The following is a 21,551-nucleotide window of genomic DNA, read 5'->3' as shown; positions in this document are numbered from 1 at the left end:
ATTTTAATAAGATATAAATAATATATATTCATTTAGTTAAACTATGAATTCCTATATTTATGTGATATGTAGTGGATACGTAGTGTTACCTTGACTTTATGGGATATTATATTTCTCTATTCCTTCTATTCCCAGTGAGTGACGTAACGATTTCCCTGGGGAGGGATGCAGTTACCACAACAAAGATCTCCAGGGAGGTGATGACCACCATGGGGGAGTGGGAGCTGCTGGATATCACGTCCAATCATCACCAAGAACAACATAAAAATGAATACATTGATGAGCTTATATTTCATGTAGGTTGGTTGTCTGTAAATTGCAAAAATTGAAATTTCTTAATTTCCTTCATCATTCTGTTCAAAACGTTTGACTTGCGTTCGTCCCATTATAAATATCAGTCCCATTCAAATCCTTAATTGTGCAGCTGATGTAAATATCCTGTATGTGGACATGGAGTTATGACAGCAATATTTCACAGCAAAATAAAAAGTTTAAATGCTCAGTTTTCAAATGTGCACAGAATGGGTAGCTGACAATGTGTTTTGTAACTTACCTCTACAGGTCAGAGTGAGGCGCCGGGCCACCCTCTATGTGGTGAACCTGCTGATCCCCAGCTGCTTCCTCATCACAGTGGACCTCTTCAGCTTCCTGCTGCCTCCCCAGAATGTGGACCGGTCCTCCTTCAAGATGACACTGATCCTGGGCTACACCGTCTTCCTGCTCATCATGAACGACCTGCTGCCCATCACTGGAAACACCATACCTCTCATAAGTGAGTGTGATTCAGACTCTATTTACTGAAACCCGTTACATCTGTATCTTGCTTTTAGATGCATTTGTTGCATTCTGCTGTTGCTCTAGTTGTTACTGGGACGCATCACTCATCTTTTGAATCAGTCGATGAGCTGCTGCATGTGGAGTGTAGACTGACAGCTATCTTATGGTCAAAAGTGTAAACTATGGAGAATTGTTCAAATTGGCTGCAATTTTGATTGCCATGCCTTATTCCATGAACAGATACTGAGGGCAAACAATGTTCTGATTTACATATCATTTACATATGCATTTCTGGAAGGGTTACAGAGAGGTTTTCATTTTTGACCAAAAGGCAGCTGTCCTCTATGATTTACTGTAAATAATAAAAAAACATTCTGAGCCCTCTCCCCTGTCTCTCTTTCTGGCAGATGTGTTCTTCTCTATCTGCCTGGCTCTGATGGTGGCCAGTCTACTGGAGACTATCCTCATCACCAACCTGCTGTGCGGCTCGGCTGACTTCTCTCCCGTCCCTCGCTTGATCCAAGTGCTTGTTCTGCAAATTCTGGGCCGTCTTGTTTGCATGCCTCAGAAAACTAAAAGACCAGGAGATTCAGGTGGTTAAATATACATTTGAGATTTAGAAATATATTAATACAGAATATGACTTCATATACAGTGCAATGTAAATCCGATGGATCAGCATGATTGTTTATACGCATTCACCACATTGTAGGAGCAGATGTAATCATATTTTTTATTAATTTCAACTTTTTCCCCTTGAAAACTAGAGATGAAACCCAGCGTTGTGGTGGCACAGCAAAAACCTGATGATAAGCTTTCTGGGGAGATGGGACCAGTGGTGGTGGACAAGTCCCTTCAGGAGCTGAGGAGCTTGGGCAAGAACCTCCAGGCCATCCGCCTCCAGGTGGAGAAGCTGGGTGGAAGCCAGGGCTCGGAGGACTGGATCCAGGTGGGTTTCATCATAGACCGCCTGCTGTTCGGCCTCTACATCGTCTTCATATCAGTCAGCTTCATTACCATCATCATTATGTGGGTGAACTCATACAGTCGGTAGACAACTGCTGTCTGTTTTGAGCGGCTCCATTTATGTAGCAAGTAACTTCAACGTATGTTGAATTTGAACAATACATAATCATTTTGTTGTTTAGTTTGAAGCCAGTTACATACTCTAAAGTTATTGTATATTAATAACAGCAAATGGTCCTATTATCCGTTATATTATTATTGGACATTCAATTAACTCTAATCAGATGTAGAAGCCTGCTGTGTTATATTGTGCCAAAATGGAGGAAAACATTGTACACAAAATAAAATTACTTGAAAACATTCTTTCAGTTTTCGATTGACATTCATTTCAAATGTTCAAATTATTTTTCCAATTTATTTATTCATTTTAATGCCAGTTTTTAATCCTATAGTCTATTGTCGAATCATATTACACAAAGCAAATATTTAAAATGATGAAATAAGTAACTAAAGACCGTTTAAAAATAAATCAAGGTGACAAACATTCTACTACATGGCCAAAAGTATGTGGACTCGGGATGCACCGAGCTTTGGGTATCCAATACCAAGTACCGATCCGATACCAGGGTTAAATGAATACGCTGCCTGCCTTACTGTGTGGAGGTGACTGGGATCATTCTTTCGTGTCTCAGGCAACATCAGGCTTGACTTAAAAAGTGCTTCGCTAACTTCGTCAAAAAGAAACAACTAAATACATCGACATAAATGTACTGAATTGTTATTTATTCAATTAATGATGTCAGATAACGAATCAAGCTTTTCGAATCAGTATCCGACCAATATCAGTGTCGGTTCGTCTTTAATGTGGACATTCAATCACAAGGGTTTGAAACATTGCTGAGGTCAGGCTGGTATTGCGCAATAAGGCTGGACTCAGTCATCCTAAAGGTTTGGGAAGGTGGAGGTTAGTGTTTGCCAAAAAGCAAGAAGCACACTGTTGTCTAAATTATCATTGAATGTTGTTCCATCAGCATGTCCCTTAAAACCAAGAAGCCCTAACCCAACACACATCTCCAAACGTTTGGCAATTTAGTGTGTCCTGTGTCCAAACTACATGTAGTTAGTTTTAAAGTAGCCTGAATATCTTGCATGTAACTTTATATGCAGAACTCCCTACGATGTAAGCAGCATTAATGTTGGCAACCTTTAAAAAAGTCACACTTTCCCTTTTGGATCTTAAAAAAAAAGAACTCTTTTATTTCTGGATATTTTCTGATGGTTTCCTACTTTTGGGACTTTGTGCGATTCAGGGCTTTTCCAGCATGCCACATTTGGAATCGACGAACCTTTAGATTTAGGTCTTTAAATGCACTTACTGTACATTAACAAGGACAATTATAGTTTTGCCATATATTGTGTCTGTATTTGCCACCTAAAATGTATGTAGACAACTTTACAGGACAGCCCTAAACACCAGCACACCACTCAGACTAACAATCCCTTTTGACCCAATGTTAATGTCTTCAGTGCTGCCCGCGGAAAGTCAAGCCTGCTAAGGTTCTATTCATCTGCATCATCTCTGTGCTCATGCATGGTAAGTACCGCTACTGTGTGCAGTGATATACATCGTAGAGGAAGTCAAAAGTTTTAAATTCATTGAGTTGTTGTGATGGTTTAGCGAGGCCACTGTGTACAATCAAGTCAAGAAAACATATATCTGTTCATATGTGTTGAACATTATTACTCATTTTATCAGGAGATGATTTAATGTCCTTCCAATTAAAGGCTAGATATTTGTATTAAAAAGGCACTTGTTTTGTCAACAAAGTGAAGTTGCTGTTACAAACTAATTTGTGAGCATTCATTTATTCATTAAAAAAGAAGAAAAAAATCTGTTATGTTCCTTCAGGACACGTTCTTTGTCCAGGCTACTTATGTTACCATACAAGGTTTTTGTTTTTTTAATTCATGCAGTTTAAAGACCATTACTTGCTGCTGGTTGGTGCAGCTAATCTACTCAACAATCGTAACTGTGATGAATGTATTCCTCCGTAGCTCCTTGCAGTTCTGCCATGCTGAACTGCTCTCAACCAAACCTGCCTTCCCTGCTGGAAGCTCTCCAACCTGTCTTCAACCTCAGCTCCATTCGACCTGTCATGAATGCATCAACCTACACCATCGTCAGCATTGACTTCACCCTCGTTAGCATTCTGGGGGTGGTAAGAGACCATACATTACCCGAAAACCAACTCACGACTAGGCCATGCTCCATAGCGTCTCAGTGTAAAAGACTTCTTAGATTAACATGTGAATCTTTTTTTTTTAAACATATTTTATTTCTAACAACTCTGACAACTTTACTGTGGTTATGCCAGCCAACAGGACAATTACATGTAATCTTTATCAGCATCCATAATGTCTTTCAATGAAAGAAAATGTCTGTAAAGAAGGAATGCTTACGACTGAATGTTGTTGTTGTTTGTTTCAGGATGAAAAGGCCCAAGTCCTGAAAACATATATGTGGCAAAATTTAGTAAGTACTTTCTTTAAAATCACCTTCTCAGTTACCAGCAAGAATACAATTGTTCACCTCTTTCCATGCTTGAGAATCGTAAAAACATGGAAGTTGTCAGTTTGGATCTTAGATCAAGTTGTTGGGCAGATCCTACTGTATACCAGCAACAAATCACTAGCATGCACGAACATGATGTTATCTACCAAAAACAACTTGGAAGAAAATAGGAACTTATCATTGGCAAACTGAAATGTTTACAGTCAAAAAGAATGAAGACAATACTGTTGTTCACCTGCTAGCTGTGGTTTTATACTCAGCAGTTTGTGTTGCATCTGTTTGATTCACGCTGCAGAGATGGAGGAATGAGTTTGTCAGGTGGGACCCAGAACAGTGCGGAACTTCACGGATTACAATTCCAAGGAAACTGCTCTGGGTTCCCGATGTCGTCATAAATGAATTGTAAGTACCATCACAGTGCAGCCGTATTTGTGGGTTGACTTTATACACATCTGTATGTACACCTGACATTGATTGACCGCCACATCAGAGCTGTACTTATAAATACTTATTTCTGTCAGAAAAGCATTGTTTAAATTTAAATTCAAAACCAATTGGGTCTTCCTTTAAGACCAAACACAAACGGCATGAACTTATGTTGAACTTAAAACCTGCTGTACATATGTGTGTGTATGTTACTGAGAAGGCCTTTAATGTGCAGTGTATTTTATTTGTATTCTTACACAGAAAGTAGATATTACCGATCATATTCACTGGCTTCTGTTTGTTTTCGTCCTGTAGTATGGAGAAGAACACAGCTCCATTTGTCCCATACAGCTATCTGTATTCTGACGGCTTGGTGATTGATGACCAGCCTGTCAGAGTGGTCAGCTCCTGCAGCCTCGACATCTACACCTTTCCATTTGACATCCAGACCTGCTCTTTAAGCTTCAACTCCTACATATACCGTCGTAAGTAGAAACAGATCTCCACAATACTTGAGATATACATTTGTGTTACTCATGGCATTATAAGGAATGAAATCTCACCAAAGCATTGATTATATTATATTTTCATTTCAGTAACTTCTCTGCAGCTAGACCTCTCATCAAATGTATCAGATATATTAAAACACTCCAAAGAAGTGATGACAACTATGGGCGAGTGGGAACTAGTTGGACTCACAGTGAAGTCATACATACTACCAGCTGGGGGCGAAGAAATGTACCAAGAGATGCGCTTCTTTGTAAGGAAATATTGTAGACTGTTACCTTATTGTATGCTACACAACACAACATATTAGATGAAGAGAAGGAGGTGCAGGATTGAAAAGTATTTTGGGAATGAATCCATCACAGGGAATATTAACAGTTACCCTACTGAGGATGCATGACCATCATCATACAAAGTGATAGTTACATAAATACTGTCTGTAAAACCATAATACTGGAGGCATTGAACTCTCCAAACATACGTTTTTGACCTCTGAAATTGACAGTAAAATCTTGTATGCTGTGTTAAAATGTAAAGTCTGTGTTCTGGGATGTATTGTTTCAACTTTCACTTGCTAGATGCTCTTAATTGTGATGATTTTGTATCCGCATTTGGAACTTTTTGTAATAATTGAATCAAAACTTGACTCAAATAATATTTTTCCGAGCATTTCAAATACAACAAAACGTATTAGAGCCATCTATTCAGGCAGAGTAAAATTGAGTAAAACAGCTAAACATGTAATTAGTTCTGTTCTGTAAATTAAGAAGTGTGGTTTACCAGCTGCTGTATATTTTTCGGCACCGCTGCAGGTGTCGGTGAGGCGCCGGGCCACCCTCTATGTGGTGAACCTGCTGATCCCCAGCTGCTTCCTCATCACAGTGGACCTCTTCAGCTTCCTGCTGCCTCCCCAGAATATTGATCGGTCCTTGTTTAAGATGACCCTCATCCTGGGCTACACCGTCTTCCTGCTCATCATGAACGACCTGCTGCCTGTTACTGGAAACACCATACCTCTCATAAGTCAGTTGACAATACCCTCCACTACTGCAAAAGTCACTTGAAGCCAAAAATTCAAAAATTCGATGATGCAGCTGTTTTCAGCCAAATTTCTGTGAACTACCTGGCTAGCATCAAACACCAGTCCGACAAAGTTAGCCACAAGCTAGTGGCAACAGTGAAGCATTTAACAACGAAAGATAATATATATAACAGAATATAAAGTCATTAATATCACACTGGAAACAAATATAAAATGAATTTCTGAACACAGACTTCAGTCAGTATCAGTCATTCCTCCTGTCCTCTGTCCTCTGTCCTCTGTCTTCTGTCCACCTAGTTGCTTTGTCTCTGCCAGCAGATGCAGTTTTTAAAAAAAAAGCTTCGAGCCGATGGTGCGTGCTGTGCTTGTGTAAACAGCGGTGGATGAGACTGCAAAAAGAGCAGATTGAATTCGGTGTCACTGTTTACGTTTATGTCCATGGTTGTATCCCAGATGTGTTCCTGTGCCTGTGCCTGGCTCTTATGGCGGCTAGTCTACTGGAGACTATCCTCATCACAAACCTGCTGTGCGGCTCCGTTCACTACTCTCCAGTCCCTCGTTGGATCAGAGTGTTCGTTCTTCACATCCTGGGCCGCCTGGTACGGCTTCCTCCCAAGCCCAGAGATCCAGAGGACACAGTCATCCCAAATCCTGCTGCACAAGGTAGTACCGGTATGTACGATTTGGGATGTGAAACTATGCAAGTCAAAATAAACAGTCCCAGTTGCCGTCACCTCCCTCTTCTTATCCTCTACAACAGAAATGAAAGTATCTTCTCTGGTGGCAGAGGACAGCGAGGTTTCACAACAGAAAGGACCGCTGGATAAGGAAATGGTCTGGCAGGAGCTGAGGAGCCTCGGCAGCGACCTCCAAGCCATCTGCCTTCAGGTGAAGCAACGGCGAGGTGAAAGCCAGGGCTCGGAGGACTGGATCCAGGTGGGCTTCATCATAGACCGCCTGCTGTTCTGCTTCTACATCCTCTTCATATCAGTCAGCTTCATTACCATCATCATCATCTGGATGCAGTCAAACAACACCAACACATCCTGATGCTGCTTTCGAGTGTGTTTGTTGTTTCGTATCTGAGGGGGGAATTTCTGAATTAATATTTGTTGACATGCTTTCTCATAGTCATTGTCAATCACTACTACTGCTACAAGAGTTGTGAAGGTTGGTCCAGTTGTTGCATTTGAACGTTATGATGCGACGGTACATCTCTCCACTGAACTGTCCCTCTTTCACAATTCAATTTCATGTTTTGCGTTATTTAACCGTTTAACAGTTACGTTTTAGGGCACTGAGGCTCTAAAATAAACATCTGGAGAGATTTTGTAACTCCTGTTGACTTTTCTCCAGCATTGTCAGTCACGCGACACATAATTGCATACTTGTACAAACAATCAGAGCTACAGTCATCACTCTACCCTGGAGGATTCTTGTAAAGAGGACAACATGTATGTGTCTTACAAGTTCTTCTATTTGCAATTTTTCCTGAGTTGATGTACAGGGCCTCGTTTCCCAGAAGCATATAAAGGCTAGGGTGATTGTGAGATCCTTTTTTTTACCTCTTTAAGCCTGGTCCCAAAAGCATCTTAATTGAAAACACCCTTGATGACAAAGATGATCATAGTTTAGCAAATGTACTCGTATCAAGAGTGGAAAACACTCTTAACTTATTGGGAAATGGGATCTAGGACAACACGTCTCTGTAATGTGAAGCATTAAAACACAAGACAAGATATTCTAAACATAAACTGTTCCAGTTCCTTCTTTGCATTTCATTTCCACATTAACATGTAATGTGACACCTCAGTTGTGCCTGCCATTGTAAAAAAAAACTAAATTTTGAGAGTAATCTTTGCATTTGATTACCATTAGGGATGTCACAATATGGAATTTTGATATATCACGATTATTATCAGAGGAAATATCCAGAAAAAACGAAGTCCTTATTCAGTTTCATTGTACGCTGAGGTGTGTGGTTACAATACTTGCATCCATACTTCCAAATTAAACTGACTTAACAAGTGAAATTGACATTTAATATCATGAAGTGACTCAATTAGTTGGTTACTGAAAGTTAGCAACACAGTTGCTTGGACAAACAAGACATGCATGCAAATAATTCAGACGGGAAAGATGAGTTATGCTGACTGAGAGCAAGAGAGACCCTTTGTGTGTTATGTAGGATGAGCTGACACAAACAAGATGGCAGCGGTAAAGGCAGCCGGGCTCATCTTTATCGTTTTTTCACTGCTTCATGGTAAGGAAGAAAATATTTTTGTCTACCTACTAAATTAGCAAAATAAAGAATATTGATGGAAGTTGATCTGTTAAAAGCTGGAAGACACATTTTCCCACGTTAATGTTTTAAGAGACTTAAACTGTCAAGATGATTTGTAAAAAAAAAATGATAAATACATAATAAAACAAGCGAGAAATGTATTTTCTCACTTTGTATTCATACATCAATGAGCAAGAGAAAAGCTGGTGTATAAAATATTCAAAAAATACATAGTAGAGTTTTATAGTATGATGATTGCCGCCTTGAATTTTAAACCTGTTGTATGTGTGACTGATATGAGTTGTCTAACAGTTTTATGGCACATTCATAAATACAAAAAAACAAAAAAAACAATGTGACACACCATCACACTATTGATCTTGATCTTTTTTTTTTTTAAATACCACCATCATTTCTACAAGAGATGTTCACAGCGACTATGGTGATACACCGCCAGTGAAACCCGATCCTGGATGAACTGAGGAGGCTGAGCAGAGATCTCAAGGCCACCCGCCTCCAGATAGACAAACACTTCCAGGGGAGCAAAAGCTCGCAGGAGTGGCAAATGATGGGGACAGTCATTGACCGTCTGCTGTTCGGCTTGTACATTGTCTTCATCTCTGTCTGCTTCTTCACCATCATATGTATGTGGAGTGACGTGATGGGAGTGTAATCACACCATAATCAGACAATTATACTGACCATCAGCAAAAGTTTGATCGGTTTGCAGCTTACAGTTAGAAAGATAAAATGAAAATAATGACGACATGTGGTATTTCTGGATTCAAATTTTAACTTTTTACTGCAGAAGAAACAAAATGAAATTTGCCTCACAAATAACTCCCCCGCCCCAATTCGGTCCAGTTCAATCTAGTTCAATGCATCTTGTGTTGTTAAGTGTCTGTATAGCTACGCATAGCCCAGTTTAACACCAAGTAATAAATACTATATGTGACATCTGGCAACAGAGGGAGGAGGACTCATGGACACGTTCATTGTGGCGCAGACAAATACATATAGGGAAGCAGGAGGAATGCAGGCAATGGTCAGAAACAGGCTGAAGAGTCGTCAACAGGATAGCGGTTCAAATTGTAAAAGAAATCCAAGAAGAGCCCGCGAGGCGAGCAGGTCAAACAGGTCAAACAGGTCAAACAGCAGGAACAGAGTCAGGTACAGGTTCATTGACTGGCAGGGAATGAGTGGCAACAGGTGAGCAGGTGAATAAGAGAGTCATGTGACCGGGACAGGTGGGAGTGAGAATGCAGAATGGGAAAAGCAGAACTGAGGCAGAGTTCGTGACAGTATGTTGGCTGATGATTACCAAGTCACAGGATTATAAAATAGCATCAAAGTAAAATAAGCAGGTGGTTCGACAACACAGCGCCGGAGAAGGGAACAGATTGTAACTCCCATCGGTGGAGGTGTTGAAAAATAAAATGGTTGAGTGCTTACCGGAGGTGTGGAACAACAAGTCCTATCGTGTGCTGGATGTTTATGATCCATCTGCACATACCTCAATTTTGAGTGTTTTTCTTTACTGTTCATTTATGTATTTATATAATTGAGTCGTCCTCATGTGTACTTATTTGCAATATGAAAGATTAAACCAACTTATTTTATTTAAGGTTTTTTTTTTTTAACTAAACCATCCATAACCCATATCCATAATTTTTAGTTACTGCGGCAACTCAATGTATAATTGTATATATATATATATATATAGGTGGGTATATATATATATATATATATATATATAATATATAGGTGGGTATATATATATATATATAGGTGGGTATATATATATATATATATATATATATATATATATATATATATATATATATATATATATATATATATATATATATATATATATATATATATATCCACCTGGAAGTCCTGTTCTGTGTTTGTTTGAAGGTATTGTCCAAATGTGATCGCATTAGTGTGTGCCTGTGAGTACTTACAATACTCACGTTATGGGGTCTCATTTAACATTTGGGTACGAAAAGCTGGTTCCTACAAAGTAAACCAAATTTGAGTGATTTACTGGGGGGGGGGGGGGGGGGGCTTTAAGTTTTGGGCTACGGTTAGGCATCTAGTGATTGTGGTTAAGTCTCCAGAGAATTCATGTTAGTCATTTCAATGGCCTGCTAAGTGGCAAAAACAAGTGTCTGTGCATTTGCCCTGCCAGTAGGAGCTCTCTTTGCTTTACACCTTATTACATCGTTGGTTGTGGAGGACAGTTAGTCCATCAGAAACACCGAGCATGAGGAGTATCAGCATCATCTCAGGTTTACTCTTCATGTCAGGTAATGATAACCTTTTATTCCCTGCTTGATTGTTTCTAGTTGTGTACGCGTTTTTATTTTCCAGACTGACTCGTGTTTAGCTCTGAAACTTAAACGTTCCTCTTTCAGTGAATAACAAGCAATACTGTTGTTATTATAGTAATAATATTTCAAAGTTGATCCTGCCTGTTTCAAGTTTAAATGATCCTTACAGAGCAATGATGCTGATGTCATCTCTCCTGTTTTGCCTGGACAAATTTGAATTGCTTGCATATGAAAATGTATAAATGGAGGAAAAACATTAATGTGTCATTAATTGATCCACTTTATTTCACATTCTATAAGAATGGTTCCACAAATTTGAGATTGAAGAACATCTTCTAGTTATTAAAGGATGTCATTGTGAACGCATTTGTCCTATAATCATCATTACGCAAAGTAATGTTCGGATATTGATACAATGACAATTCTAAACTAACTTTCTGGTCCGGGTCAGTGTCTCTGTGTTGCAGTAAACTGTCCTGTAAAGAAGGACACAGTGGTCCAACCCATGAGTCCATGCAGGCTGTGTTTGACCTAAAACCCTTCAGGCCAGCAGTGAACCTCAGCAATCCCACCATAGCTAACATCTCCTTCACCCTGTATGCTGTTCTGGGGGTGGTGAGTTTGTCAGATAGTGATATAAGAAAAATAGTAACAGCATCAAAAAACAGATTAAAGACGTTTTGAGGGAATAGCAGACATATATTTGTACATCATTGCATTTTTCGTCTTAACTCTAACCTGATTAAAGAGGTAGCCATCAGCTTCACATGAGGTTAACCTGTTGCCGACTGTATTTCAGAATGAGAAAACCCAAATACTCACTACTTTCTTGTGGCTGAGACTGGTAAGTTGCATGGAAAGACATAATACACTTCCAATAAATGTAATGTGATCTGATTCATCATCACATACAGAGATTATATGTAAACACAGATATGTGATTAATTCACTGCAGTTCTGGCACCACGAGTTCCTGGTTTGGGACCCTGATGAGTGTGACGGTGTCACCAGGATTTCTCTCCCTGTGGAGAAGCTCTGGTCTCCAGACATCATAGTTTATGAGTTGTAAGTTATCCAGTTGGTTGCTTTTTTATATTTGTTATGGATCACTGACATTATAGTACACACTAACTAAACAACTCATTACAAAGTAGTTAGTACCCTGATACAGATGGGTGCACTAACTTACCACCCATTCACTTCCTGTAAAATGCCACTGTCACTGAGTGATGCTTTGCGCCAACTCACCAACAGTGAACAATGAACCCCATAAGCCTTTGACCGCTTACACACTGTGAATAGTGGCCACCATCATAGAATAATAATCCATTCAGCTCCAACCAAGAGGTGCTGACACAGATCTGGACCAGAGGAGACCACGCCCCTGCCTAAACCAGAGTTCCTGGCACATCTGGGAGCTGCTAAATACCTTTGAGTCCCATCTAAACTAGGTCTATAGATCTAGGTCTATAGATGCAACACATTCGCACGTACATCATCTCCTGGGGCGGGGGGTGCAACATCATCCTCAACAGTGCAGTTTCTCTCCGGACACAAAGACGTCTGCCATTGGTCAAAATGATGCCAAGAGGTGGTCCTCCTCCGGACATTATGTCCTGTGTTGAAGAAACAAATGTGCCAGGGACGTACTCCAGAAGTTGATACACAGTCAAAAATCTCCGGTCCCCAATATTACTGATCCGGATACAGATGTCCAGGACCGACCACACACATACACACAAAACATGGCAATACAGTATGCGAAGCTGAGAGAGCAGAAAAGTTGTGAAAGTGATTTTCATTCATATTTTTGTTTTCCTTTGGGACTCAATTATCTGTTTCTATTTATTTATTTCACTGCCGGACTCCTACAACCCTCCCAGTGTGGATGACGATGTTTCCCAAGCGTGCCCGTACGTCTACGTCAACCACACAGGTCACATCCGCTGGGACAGGATGCTTCGGCTCGTCTCAGCCTGCAACCTGGAGATCTTCAGTTTTCCTTTCGACATGCAGAATTGCTCATTTACATTCGGCCCCTACATGCATACTAGTAAGAAGAGGCTTCTTAACATTTACGCAATCATAAAGTACTCCAGTCATTGGCTACACTTTGACAAATAAAACATAAAGCTACTAGTGGGTCCGAAAATACAACTGCTATCTGTTTCACATTTGGAGTCTTTTGCTGAGAATAAAGTCAATATAAAAGGAAAAACATTTTTTAGCTGACTTACTTATTTAGATTGGGCTATAGAACTGTCTGACTAGTTCTCTCTCTCGTTGTGTTTTTCACGTTCACAGTAAGGGATGTGAGGCTCAGTCCAGCTTTGACCTTTCAGGAGATGTCTCGAAACTCAAAGCGTTACCTGGAAGCCAGTGGGGAGTGGGAACTGGTGGACCTACTGGGAGAGACCTCCATCCTCCAGTTTGGGATCGACGAATGGGACATTATCACCTTCTGGGTGAGGAGAGTTTAACTGAGTTCACTACTCTTATTGCGTGCAAATATAACAGCTGTAAATAAAACGTAAGCTAGCGTTTTTCAAAGGTTGGCCTGCAGAGTAAAGGTGATGAGACTTTTCAAAATGACTCTTGTTCACTAGGTGGTCATAAAGCGGCGGCCGGTGCTCTACGTGGTCAACCTGCTGATCCCCAGCTCCTTCCTCATGCTCATCGACATCCTGTCCTTCTACCTGCCCCCCCATAGCGTTGACCGCGCCTCCTTCAAGATGACTCTCATCCTGGGCTACACCGTCTTCCTGCTCATCATGAACGACCTGCTGCCCAGCACAGCAAACGGCACACCCCTCATAGGTCAGAGGCGTTGACATGTAAAGGTTACTTACAGTTGCTGAGGTGATTGTGGGAGATATAAATGAATTGTATGGGACATACAGTGTCATATACATCAGTCATCAGTTTTAGAAAGCATGCAATCAAAGGGTTCTTTGCTTTAGTTTAGAGGGATGAAAATAAATGACTGAGTCACTTTCTGCAGATATATTCTGGCTGTCTTCTGCCGCAGAAGAAAGATGTTTTACATTGTGCATTTGATGTGTATCCTTCGATCTGTCAATCTATCCTTCAATCTAGGTATCTATTTCTCTGTGTGTCTGGCCCTCATGGTCATCAGCCTGTTGGAGACGGTCATCATTACCAATGTCCTCCACCACAACTCCATGAAATATAAAGAGGTTCCAAACTGGGTCAGGGTGGTTGTGCTCAAACACATAGCCAACCTCATCTGTTACCGATGGACGGAGGACGTCCAGCCCCCCACTGCGCCACAGAAGGATGAACCGGAAATTTCAAATGTCGATTCTGGGTTGTGGATCATCCAACCAGCCAGCCAGACACCTGCCCAGGACGCAACCAGCAGCAGAGGTAATCGAACTCAGTAAATGGCAAATACTACTGCCCAGTGGCCTGGGCCTGACAAATACTAGCGGCCATTTATTTAAACAAAGACTCAGTACGTCAGATAGGTTAATATATGTGTAATGACAGAATTTCTACAGTGAATCACAGTCATCTTAAGGTTAACAAGTTAAGGTTATTGAACCTTAACTTCAGGCAGCAACACAATCGTTGAAAACTGTGATCCCTCTGATCAACAGGTGCCGATGCTCAGCCTGAACTGCAACAGATCTGTCAATACCTGGGAGACCTCCATGCCCACCTCACCTCCATGCACAAGGAGAGCGAGCTGCTGGACCAGTGGTGCCACGTCGGATATGTCCTGGACTTCCTGCTCTTCCGCATCTATCTGCTGCTCATCTCCTGTTACGCGCTGGTCATCATCTCCATGTGGTGCGTCTGGATCAGCCATTCCTAATCTGTATAACTAGAAGGCAAAACAAAGCCTTGGCCAACCTTTATCGGTTATTGTTTCTGAAATGCTGGTTTTCTGTATTTCATTTTGCAGTACTGCTTAGTTTTGTGTCCTAGAGGTGTGTCCTGCAGTTATTTAGTTCCTTCTTAAAGGGTGCATTCTGGTCTCTGTTGAACAATCACTTTATTGGGAAAATGATTGAGAAAGCCGTTTTTGTTCATCAACTTCTTGAATATAAAATAATCGGTTATTTGGTACTGTGCTCACCTTCTCTGTTATTCCTGTCATGCTACAATGAAAGGCAATCGGTGGCTCCAGTCTCTTTTTCCCTTTCCATGAGATCAAGCCGACTGCTGACAATCAGGTGACATTTTGACCAGAATGTCTTTGTTTTGAGATGAAGATAAGTTCGAGGTTGACAGGATGTAAACACATTTTCACTGCCAACTTGTCAAAGGCCGCTGCTTGGTCAGTGCCCTTTGGCATCGGAGATCGTTTGGAACCTGTCGAGATGACGTGACAATATGCGCTCTTTACATGCAGTAGGCCTATCCTTTCAAAATAAACTTCAGTCTTTATAGGAAGTTACGTTTAGGCAAAAATAAACGTAACAAAATAAGTCTGTGTTTACTTTTAGCTTCACAAGGGCCAAAAACAGCAGTTTCCTTGTGTAAAGTCCTGTGTTTCTTTGAACTGTCCACCAAATTGGATGGATTGCTATTTGGTGCAGACATCTATGTTCCCACTTAAGGTGAATTGTAATTAGGTTTCTCATACCGTGGTCAGGGTGAATACTCGATTCTGATTGGCTGCAGGGTGGCCATTCATTTCTGATAATGGACAAATGTTGGGCCTGTTCTATTAAAGTGAATGAAGCAGGCATGGCAAGTCCCACTATAACCTTTCATATCTGTATTGTTTCACCTTTGACTGAAAATGCTTCCACACACAAATATAAAAACAACACATGTGATATTGACCGATATTTGTTGATCTAAATGTGCATATTTGTTTTCCTTGTTATTGGTCTCCAAACAGATCATGGCTCTGTCCAGCGGCTGCATTTAGCTCAAATAAATAAAAAATGTATCGGCTTTCTGAGGAAATATACACCAGTCAATGTATCGAACGTTAATATACAATTCAACAAATGACTGATGATTCAGACATCCCGGGGAATAACCTGTCAAAATGGCAAGTCATAAAAGAGGAGGCGGCCTTTCATCTCAATGTCGGCGCCAATGTGAGTTCTGTGATGTAATGAACATTCTTACTTTTTCGTATTTCTTGTTGTCGATGACATCAACTGTCTTAACTTAATTAACATGGACCCAAAATGTTGACGAGCAATGCCATTCTGTTGAAACAGCCTATCGGCAAACTGGCACAGTCACCAGCCAAGTGCATACTGCTGTGCTTGCCTGACTTCAACCGACAGGAATATAATACAACCTACAATATACATCTGCATGAAGATGATTCAGAAACCTGTTGTACTATCCAAACATTGATTAGGCAAACACAGCCATCGAATAAGTGGTTCTCTGCAAGCAACTGGGTATACCCTAAAGGATTATAGTTAGTTATGCTGCAGTTAACTGTACTCTAGAGTCAATATTAGCCTCTGGAGGAGGTTACACATTTCAGTTTTGATTGTACATAAATAGATGTTGCTCTGGCAGATCATCTCAATCTCATGGAGGAGACTGCTGACTTTTTTGTTTCATAATCTGAGGCACTTAATAAAAGTGATAAAGGTAACTTAACTGAGACTGAAAATGAAAGACGTGATGCCCACTGAGCTCATCTTCATCTGTTTCATGCTGCTCCACGGTAAGACAATTTGACTTTCCACAAAGTATGCAAAACAAGATAAAGGCTGAACAGTTGTAAAGTTTGTATCAGTTACTTCTGGTCCTGTGCAGTGGGAACCTCATTCAAACACATGATAATGACGAAGATTTATTTAAAATGTACCGTCTGGTTTGACGTTCATGAAACATGAAACACAAGAAAACAGATATTACTTGCCATTGGTTCCCTTCAAATATATAATACGCAGTTGACTAAATTAGTTTATGACGGCTACATGGCACATTAATAAATACTATTTCAGTCCTCGACTGTTTAGAACATTAATTTTATATTTCCAGCTTTCGTTTTTTTCATGATAATTAGCTTGTTATCACGAGAAAACAACATGAAACTTGTGATCAGGGTTAAAAAGCTATTGTAACCACAGCCAATCTTGACTTCCCTGCTGTAGCAGATAAAGATCCGTAATGCCTCTGTAAACAATCGAAAAATGGGACTTACTTACATACTTCCATGTGAGTTATTTCACAACTTTTGTTTTCTACTTTCTCTTCAAATCCAGGTTTAGTAGCAACATTGACTTGCACAAGCCCAACTGCTGAATCTTTGTTTGCTGCATTTGAGAAGAATTTATTCCCTAAAAAACTAATGCGACCTGTGAAAAGCTTTTCAAGTCCAACTAACATAACCATTGGTATCACTGTGATGGGAATTCTAGGAGTGGTGAGTCTACACAGACTTGTTCATCGTCATTAATTCAAATTCAGAATTAATCTGTACCACTCTAAGTTATTCAAAACATGTGTTTCATCCACAGGATGAACGATCCCAGTCGCTGACGACACTCTTATGGCGAGTTATAGTAAGTTCTCAGAAGACTGTGCAGATTTACGTGATTAGATCTTCTTTAAAATTATTAGAATTGCATTTGTTTTTGTTTGTAGAAAAATAAGCAAATTCAAGCGGTAGGAGGCGTGTCTTTGTGTATTGAATGAATGAATGAAATTTATTTACAGAGCGCTTTCCACAGACATAACATCACAAAGTGCTTAACAGAGCAGAAAGTTAAAAGCATGAAAAATACAATGTGACCCTATGGTTAATAAATTACATACACAGAGAAAAATAAAAAATAAAAAATAATAAAAATAAAACATTCCCACTACTATACGCCAAAGTCAGAGATTTGCTGTTGAATTTCTGTTGAAGTACATGCCTACTTGTTTGAAATGACTAAACTGGACTGAAATTAACCTTAAACTCAAGTAAACTTACTTGTTATTGTTAATTAGCTTGTGACGATATAACTGTGCAAAATGTTAAAATGTCATGTATTGTTTCACCCGAAAATGATGGTGACATTAGGTGTTTGGGATGAAACGTCATACTTTTATTTTCTTAGTTTATGTCGTGACACAGCTGAAATAAATGGCATTTTCTAAGCTGTTCATCACGTCTGTGTTGCTGTTTCCTGTAGGAGTGGGACATTGAGGACCTGAGCTGGGATGAGGAGGAATGTGGCGCTAAACTGGTCTCTGTCCCTCGTGAAAAGCTTTGGGTCCCAGATATCCATATCTCAGAGTTGTAAGTTAAAAGGCTGTTCAGAAGTCTGTGAGCTTTTTCAAATTGTTGTCCAAATCAGATAAATCCGCCTTGGAAAGCAGTCTTTGACGTTGTAAACCTGATCGGTAAACCTCCATGCAGGTATACAGTATAGTTGAGCTGTTTGGAACTGTGGAGCCAAAGGGAATCTACTTGATGCCCCATTTTTAAAAAGAAAATGCTAAAACTATGACGTTTTTTGGTATAAAAAGACCAATTAATTTTAGCTAAGGCCAGTACGAGGAACTTTCATTTTGTGTTGATTTTGGCGGGCCCTGTGTACGAAGGTGGTAGTGTTTCCCAGCACCAGAGTCCCTGTAGAAAACCTCTCATTTGACTGCAGCATGCGTCTGACAGGTTCTGTTTCCTAAATACAAATATGAATAATTGTTGAAAAATTGACAGGCAATAAAAACAGCAAGCTGTCATCGTATTTCTCTCTTGGATTAATTTATTAATTCATAATTCGAATGAGTTTTCTTTTCTATTTCAGCATGGAAAAGGACAATTCTCCCAAAACTCCCTATGTCTACTTATACAACACAGGTCATGTGTATGATGATCAGCCCATCCGATTGGTCAGCTTCTGCCGATTAGTAATCTACACTTTCCCTTTCGATATTCAAAACTGCTCTCTGACCTTTGGATCATATCTACACTTTGGTAAGCCTGCTGAAATGTAAATTACAGTTCTTGAAAAGTCAGATCTTTTAACTGTGTGAACATATAAAATCACTGCAGCAACTTTGTAAAGTACAAAAGGCCTGGTGCAAGCACTGATTGTGTTTAAATAGAGCCTGAAGTGAATGAATTAAAAAGAGTTGAGTGATATCAACTCTTTTTACCTGCTTTAAGTGTTGGCCAATAAATGTGTGTGTGTGACACAAGGTTACACTTGGCCTCAGTTTTGTCCGTTGTCCCACATTCAGATCGTTTGACAATGTCAACTTTGAAAAGCCCTTTTGAATGTGCAATTCAATGTTATTCAAGGTACAGACATAAGGATGATTCAAGGCTCCACATCTGAAGAGATACTGAAGGAGTCCCAAGATGTGTTCGAGACCGACGGGGAGTGGACGCTCGTCGATATCAGTGTAGCTCCTTCTACCCTGGCATTAGATGAGGGAAGCTACTCTCAGATCGTATACTATGTAAGCACTTTCTTTGCATCTATTTATATATATATATATATATATATATATATATATATATATATATATATATATATATATATATATATATATATATAATATATATATATATATATATATATAGACAATTCTTAACTCTTTGCTTTGTAAGTGCTGGTTGTGCTGGTTGATTCCTTCCAGAGTCTCAGTTTAGATTCTGGTGATTCATCAGACCCAGACACAAACAAGTCACACAAAGATGAAATTAAAACTTTATCTTAACAATGTTCTATGATTGCTGCCTCTAATGAGAAAATGACAGGTGTATCTAATGATGGGGGGGTTTCGGGGAGGACATAAAGCTCCTCGGTTGAAGATATTTGAAAAATCTGAATTTGTCCGCAATGGACATAAGTACTTCATCTTCTTTGTACATAACCTGCACTTTCCTTAACCCTTGTATTTGAATAGTTGACTTAGTACAGTAGATAAAAAGTGAAATATCTAAATAATCAAAACATTTCGTGTGTCTGTTTTTATTTTGTGTTGAGTCAGAATTATCTGAAATGGTAGCGCACCGTGGGGGCAGTTCTGGCCACGCACACAACATTAGTGATGGTATAGTGTAGCGTGCAATAGAAAAGAGGCTCAACATGCTGAGCCCAGGAGGAGCGGCCTGGCTGTCTGTCCACACATGGCTTTGTTAAGGCGTTGTACTTGTGTCTCTTCCCAAGATCATTCTGAGACGTAGGCCACTCCTCTATGTGGTGAACCTCCTGATCCCCAGCTGCTTCCTCATCACAGTGGACATCTTCAGCTTCCTGCTGCCTCTTGATAGTGTGGACCGATCCTCCTTTAAGATGACCCTCATCCTGGGCTACTCCGTCTTCCTGACCATCATGAACGACCTGCTGCCTGTCCCTGGAGAGACAACACCTCTCATCAGTGAGTGTGTTGTGGAATATTTCCTTAACAAGTTCAGGAGTGAAGTTGGTTTTATCCAAAGTGTCTAACATAAAAACAGAGTCTCGATGAATGATCAAAGTTTCAAGAAGTCAATTTAATGTTTGCAAACAGAGAACACAAAACACCACCACGTATTGCAGTGAGCTGTGAATATGCTCTAAAGACACAAAATCCAAACAAGATATTTATACCGGCCGGCAGAGAGGAACAGATACAACACAGGAGACTAAGGCAGAAATGTTTAGTCTAACAAGAATCAGCTGATATAGAGAAAGACCACGTCGGCGGTTTGTCCCGACTGGGAAAGAAAAGTGACCTTCGTCCTAGACCAAATAGGTCAATGTGTTCAGACATCCAGACGCCCATACAAATGAACTTTCTAAACAGCAATATGTCTCACCGATAATAACATGAGGAGGTTAAAACATTTTTTATCATTACAAGTGACACCTCTGATACTTCATTCCAAACAATAATAAGGTTAAAGGATCATCACTGCTGCACGTGTGCTTTTAAAGCGAAGAGCTTTGTGTTGCTTTGTTCTGTTTCTTGCAGACGTTTTCTTCGCCACCACTCTCGCTCTCATGGTGGCCAGCCTGTTGGAGACCTTGTGGATCACGAATATCCAGTACAGCTCCAGACAGTACAGTGCGGTGCCTCACTGGATCGATGTCCTCGTGCTACGATATCTAGCGGTTGTAGTTTGTCTCCCTCGAAAGAAAACCAGCAACCGAACCACTTTTTTCTCCAACCCCTATACTACAGGTATATCATTATTATTCGTTATAAACTATGAAAGGTGACATTTAATGGATTCAATAATTGATATGACTAAGTTAAATTATGTTCTCTGTTTTTGACAGAACCAGCACAGAATTCCAGCATCACTAACATCTCAGCGATTCATCTTCAGCGTGTCTCTGGTGATACCCCTCCAGCGAAACCCCAACCGACCCCTCTGAACCCGGCCCTGGAGGAACTGAGGAAACTGAGCAGAAATCTCTCGGCCATCCGCCTTCAGATGGACAAACACTTCACAGGGAGCAACACCGTGCCGCAATGGCAAATGGTCGGGGCGGTCATCGACCGTCTGCTGTTTGGCTTTTACGTTGTCTTCGTGGTTGTCAGTTTCATCACCATCGTATGCATCTGGATCCTGACCAACTCGTACGCACGCAGTAGGATTTAACTAGAGGGTCGAAAGCGTGATTGAGACAACGCAGTAGCCTGAGATGAGGCCCATGTTGATTAACTTTGATTTTCGGGATCTTGGAAAACGTTGGTAGAGTTGCT

General features: G+C 40.3%; 3 protein-coding genes across 3 annotated transcripts; all 3 read left to right on the top strand.

Moving 5' to 3' along the window:
* Window positions 1-209: 209 nt before the first annotated feature.
* Window positions 210-7,340, top strand: LOC306776024 (5-hydroxytryptamine receptor 3C-like; the record flags this gene model as incomplete). The annotated part of the gene is made up of 10 exons (XM_079266613.1): window positions 210-296; window positions 562-772; window positions 1,185-1,370; window positions 1,545-1,827; window positions 3,809-3,962; window positions 4,611-4,717; window positions 5,057-5,226; window positions 6,032-6,271; window positions 6,744-6,953; window positions 7,060-7,340. 10 exons carry the CDS (start codon window positions 210-212, stop codon window positions 7,338-7,340), a joined length of 1,929 nt encoding a protein of 642 aa, XP_079122739.1.
* A 3,503-nt stretch (window positions 7,341-10,843) lies between these two features.
* On the top strand, window positions 10,844-14,748 carry LOC306776023 (5-hydroxytryptamine receptor 3C-like; the record flags this gene model as incomplete). The annotated part of the gene is made up of 9 exons (XM_079266612.1): window positions 10,844-10,886; window positions 11,362-11,525; window positions 11,710-11,754; window positions 11,866-11,975; window positions 12,794-12,963; window positions 13,215-13,375; window positions 13,517-13,727; window positions 14,007-14,297; window positions 14,531-14,748. 9 exons carry the CDS (start codon window positions 10,844-10,846, stop codon window positions 14,746-14,748), a joined length of 1,413 nt encoding a protein of 470 aa, XP_079122738.1.
* Window positions 14,749-16,523: 1,775 nt separating this feature from the next.
* On the top strand, window positions 16,524-21,447 carry LOC306776021 (5-hydroxytryptamine receptor 3A-like; the record flags this gene model as incomplete). The annotated part of the gene is made up of 8 exons (XM_079266610.1): window positions 16,524-16,578; window positions 17,279-17,283; window positions 18,038-18,144; window positions 18,656-18,825; window positions 19,153-19,313; window positions 20,027-20,237; window positions 20,814-21,023; window positions 21,122-21,447. The coding sequence occupies 8 exons, from the start codon at window positions 16,524-16,526 to the stop codon at window positions 21,445-21,447; spliced, it is 1,245 nt and encodes a 414-aa protein (XP_079122736.1).
* Between the last annotated feature and the right edge of the window lie 104 nt (window positions 21,448-21,551).

This window comes from Melanostigma gelatinosum, assembly GCF_949748355.1.
Source record: "Melanostigma gelatinosum genome assembly, chromosome: 4".
NCBI classification, from domain to species: Eukaryota; Metazoa; Chordata; class Actinopteri; order Perciformes; family Zoarcidae; genus Melanostigma; species Melanostigma gelatinosum.
This window is presented reverse-complemented; position numbering and strand designations above follow the sequence as displayed.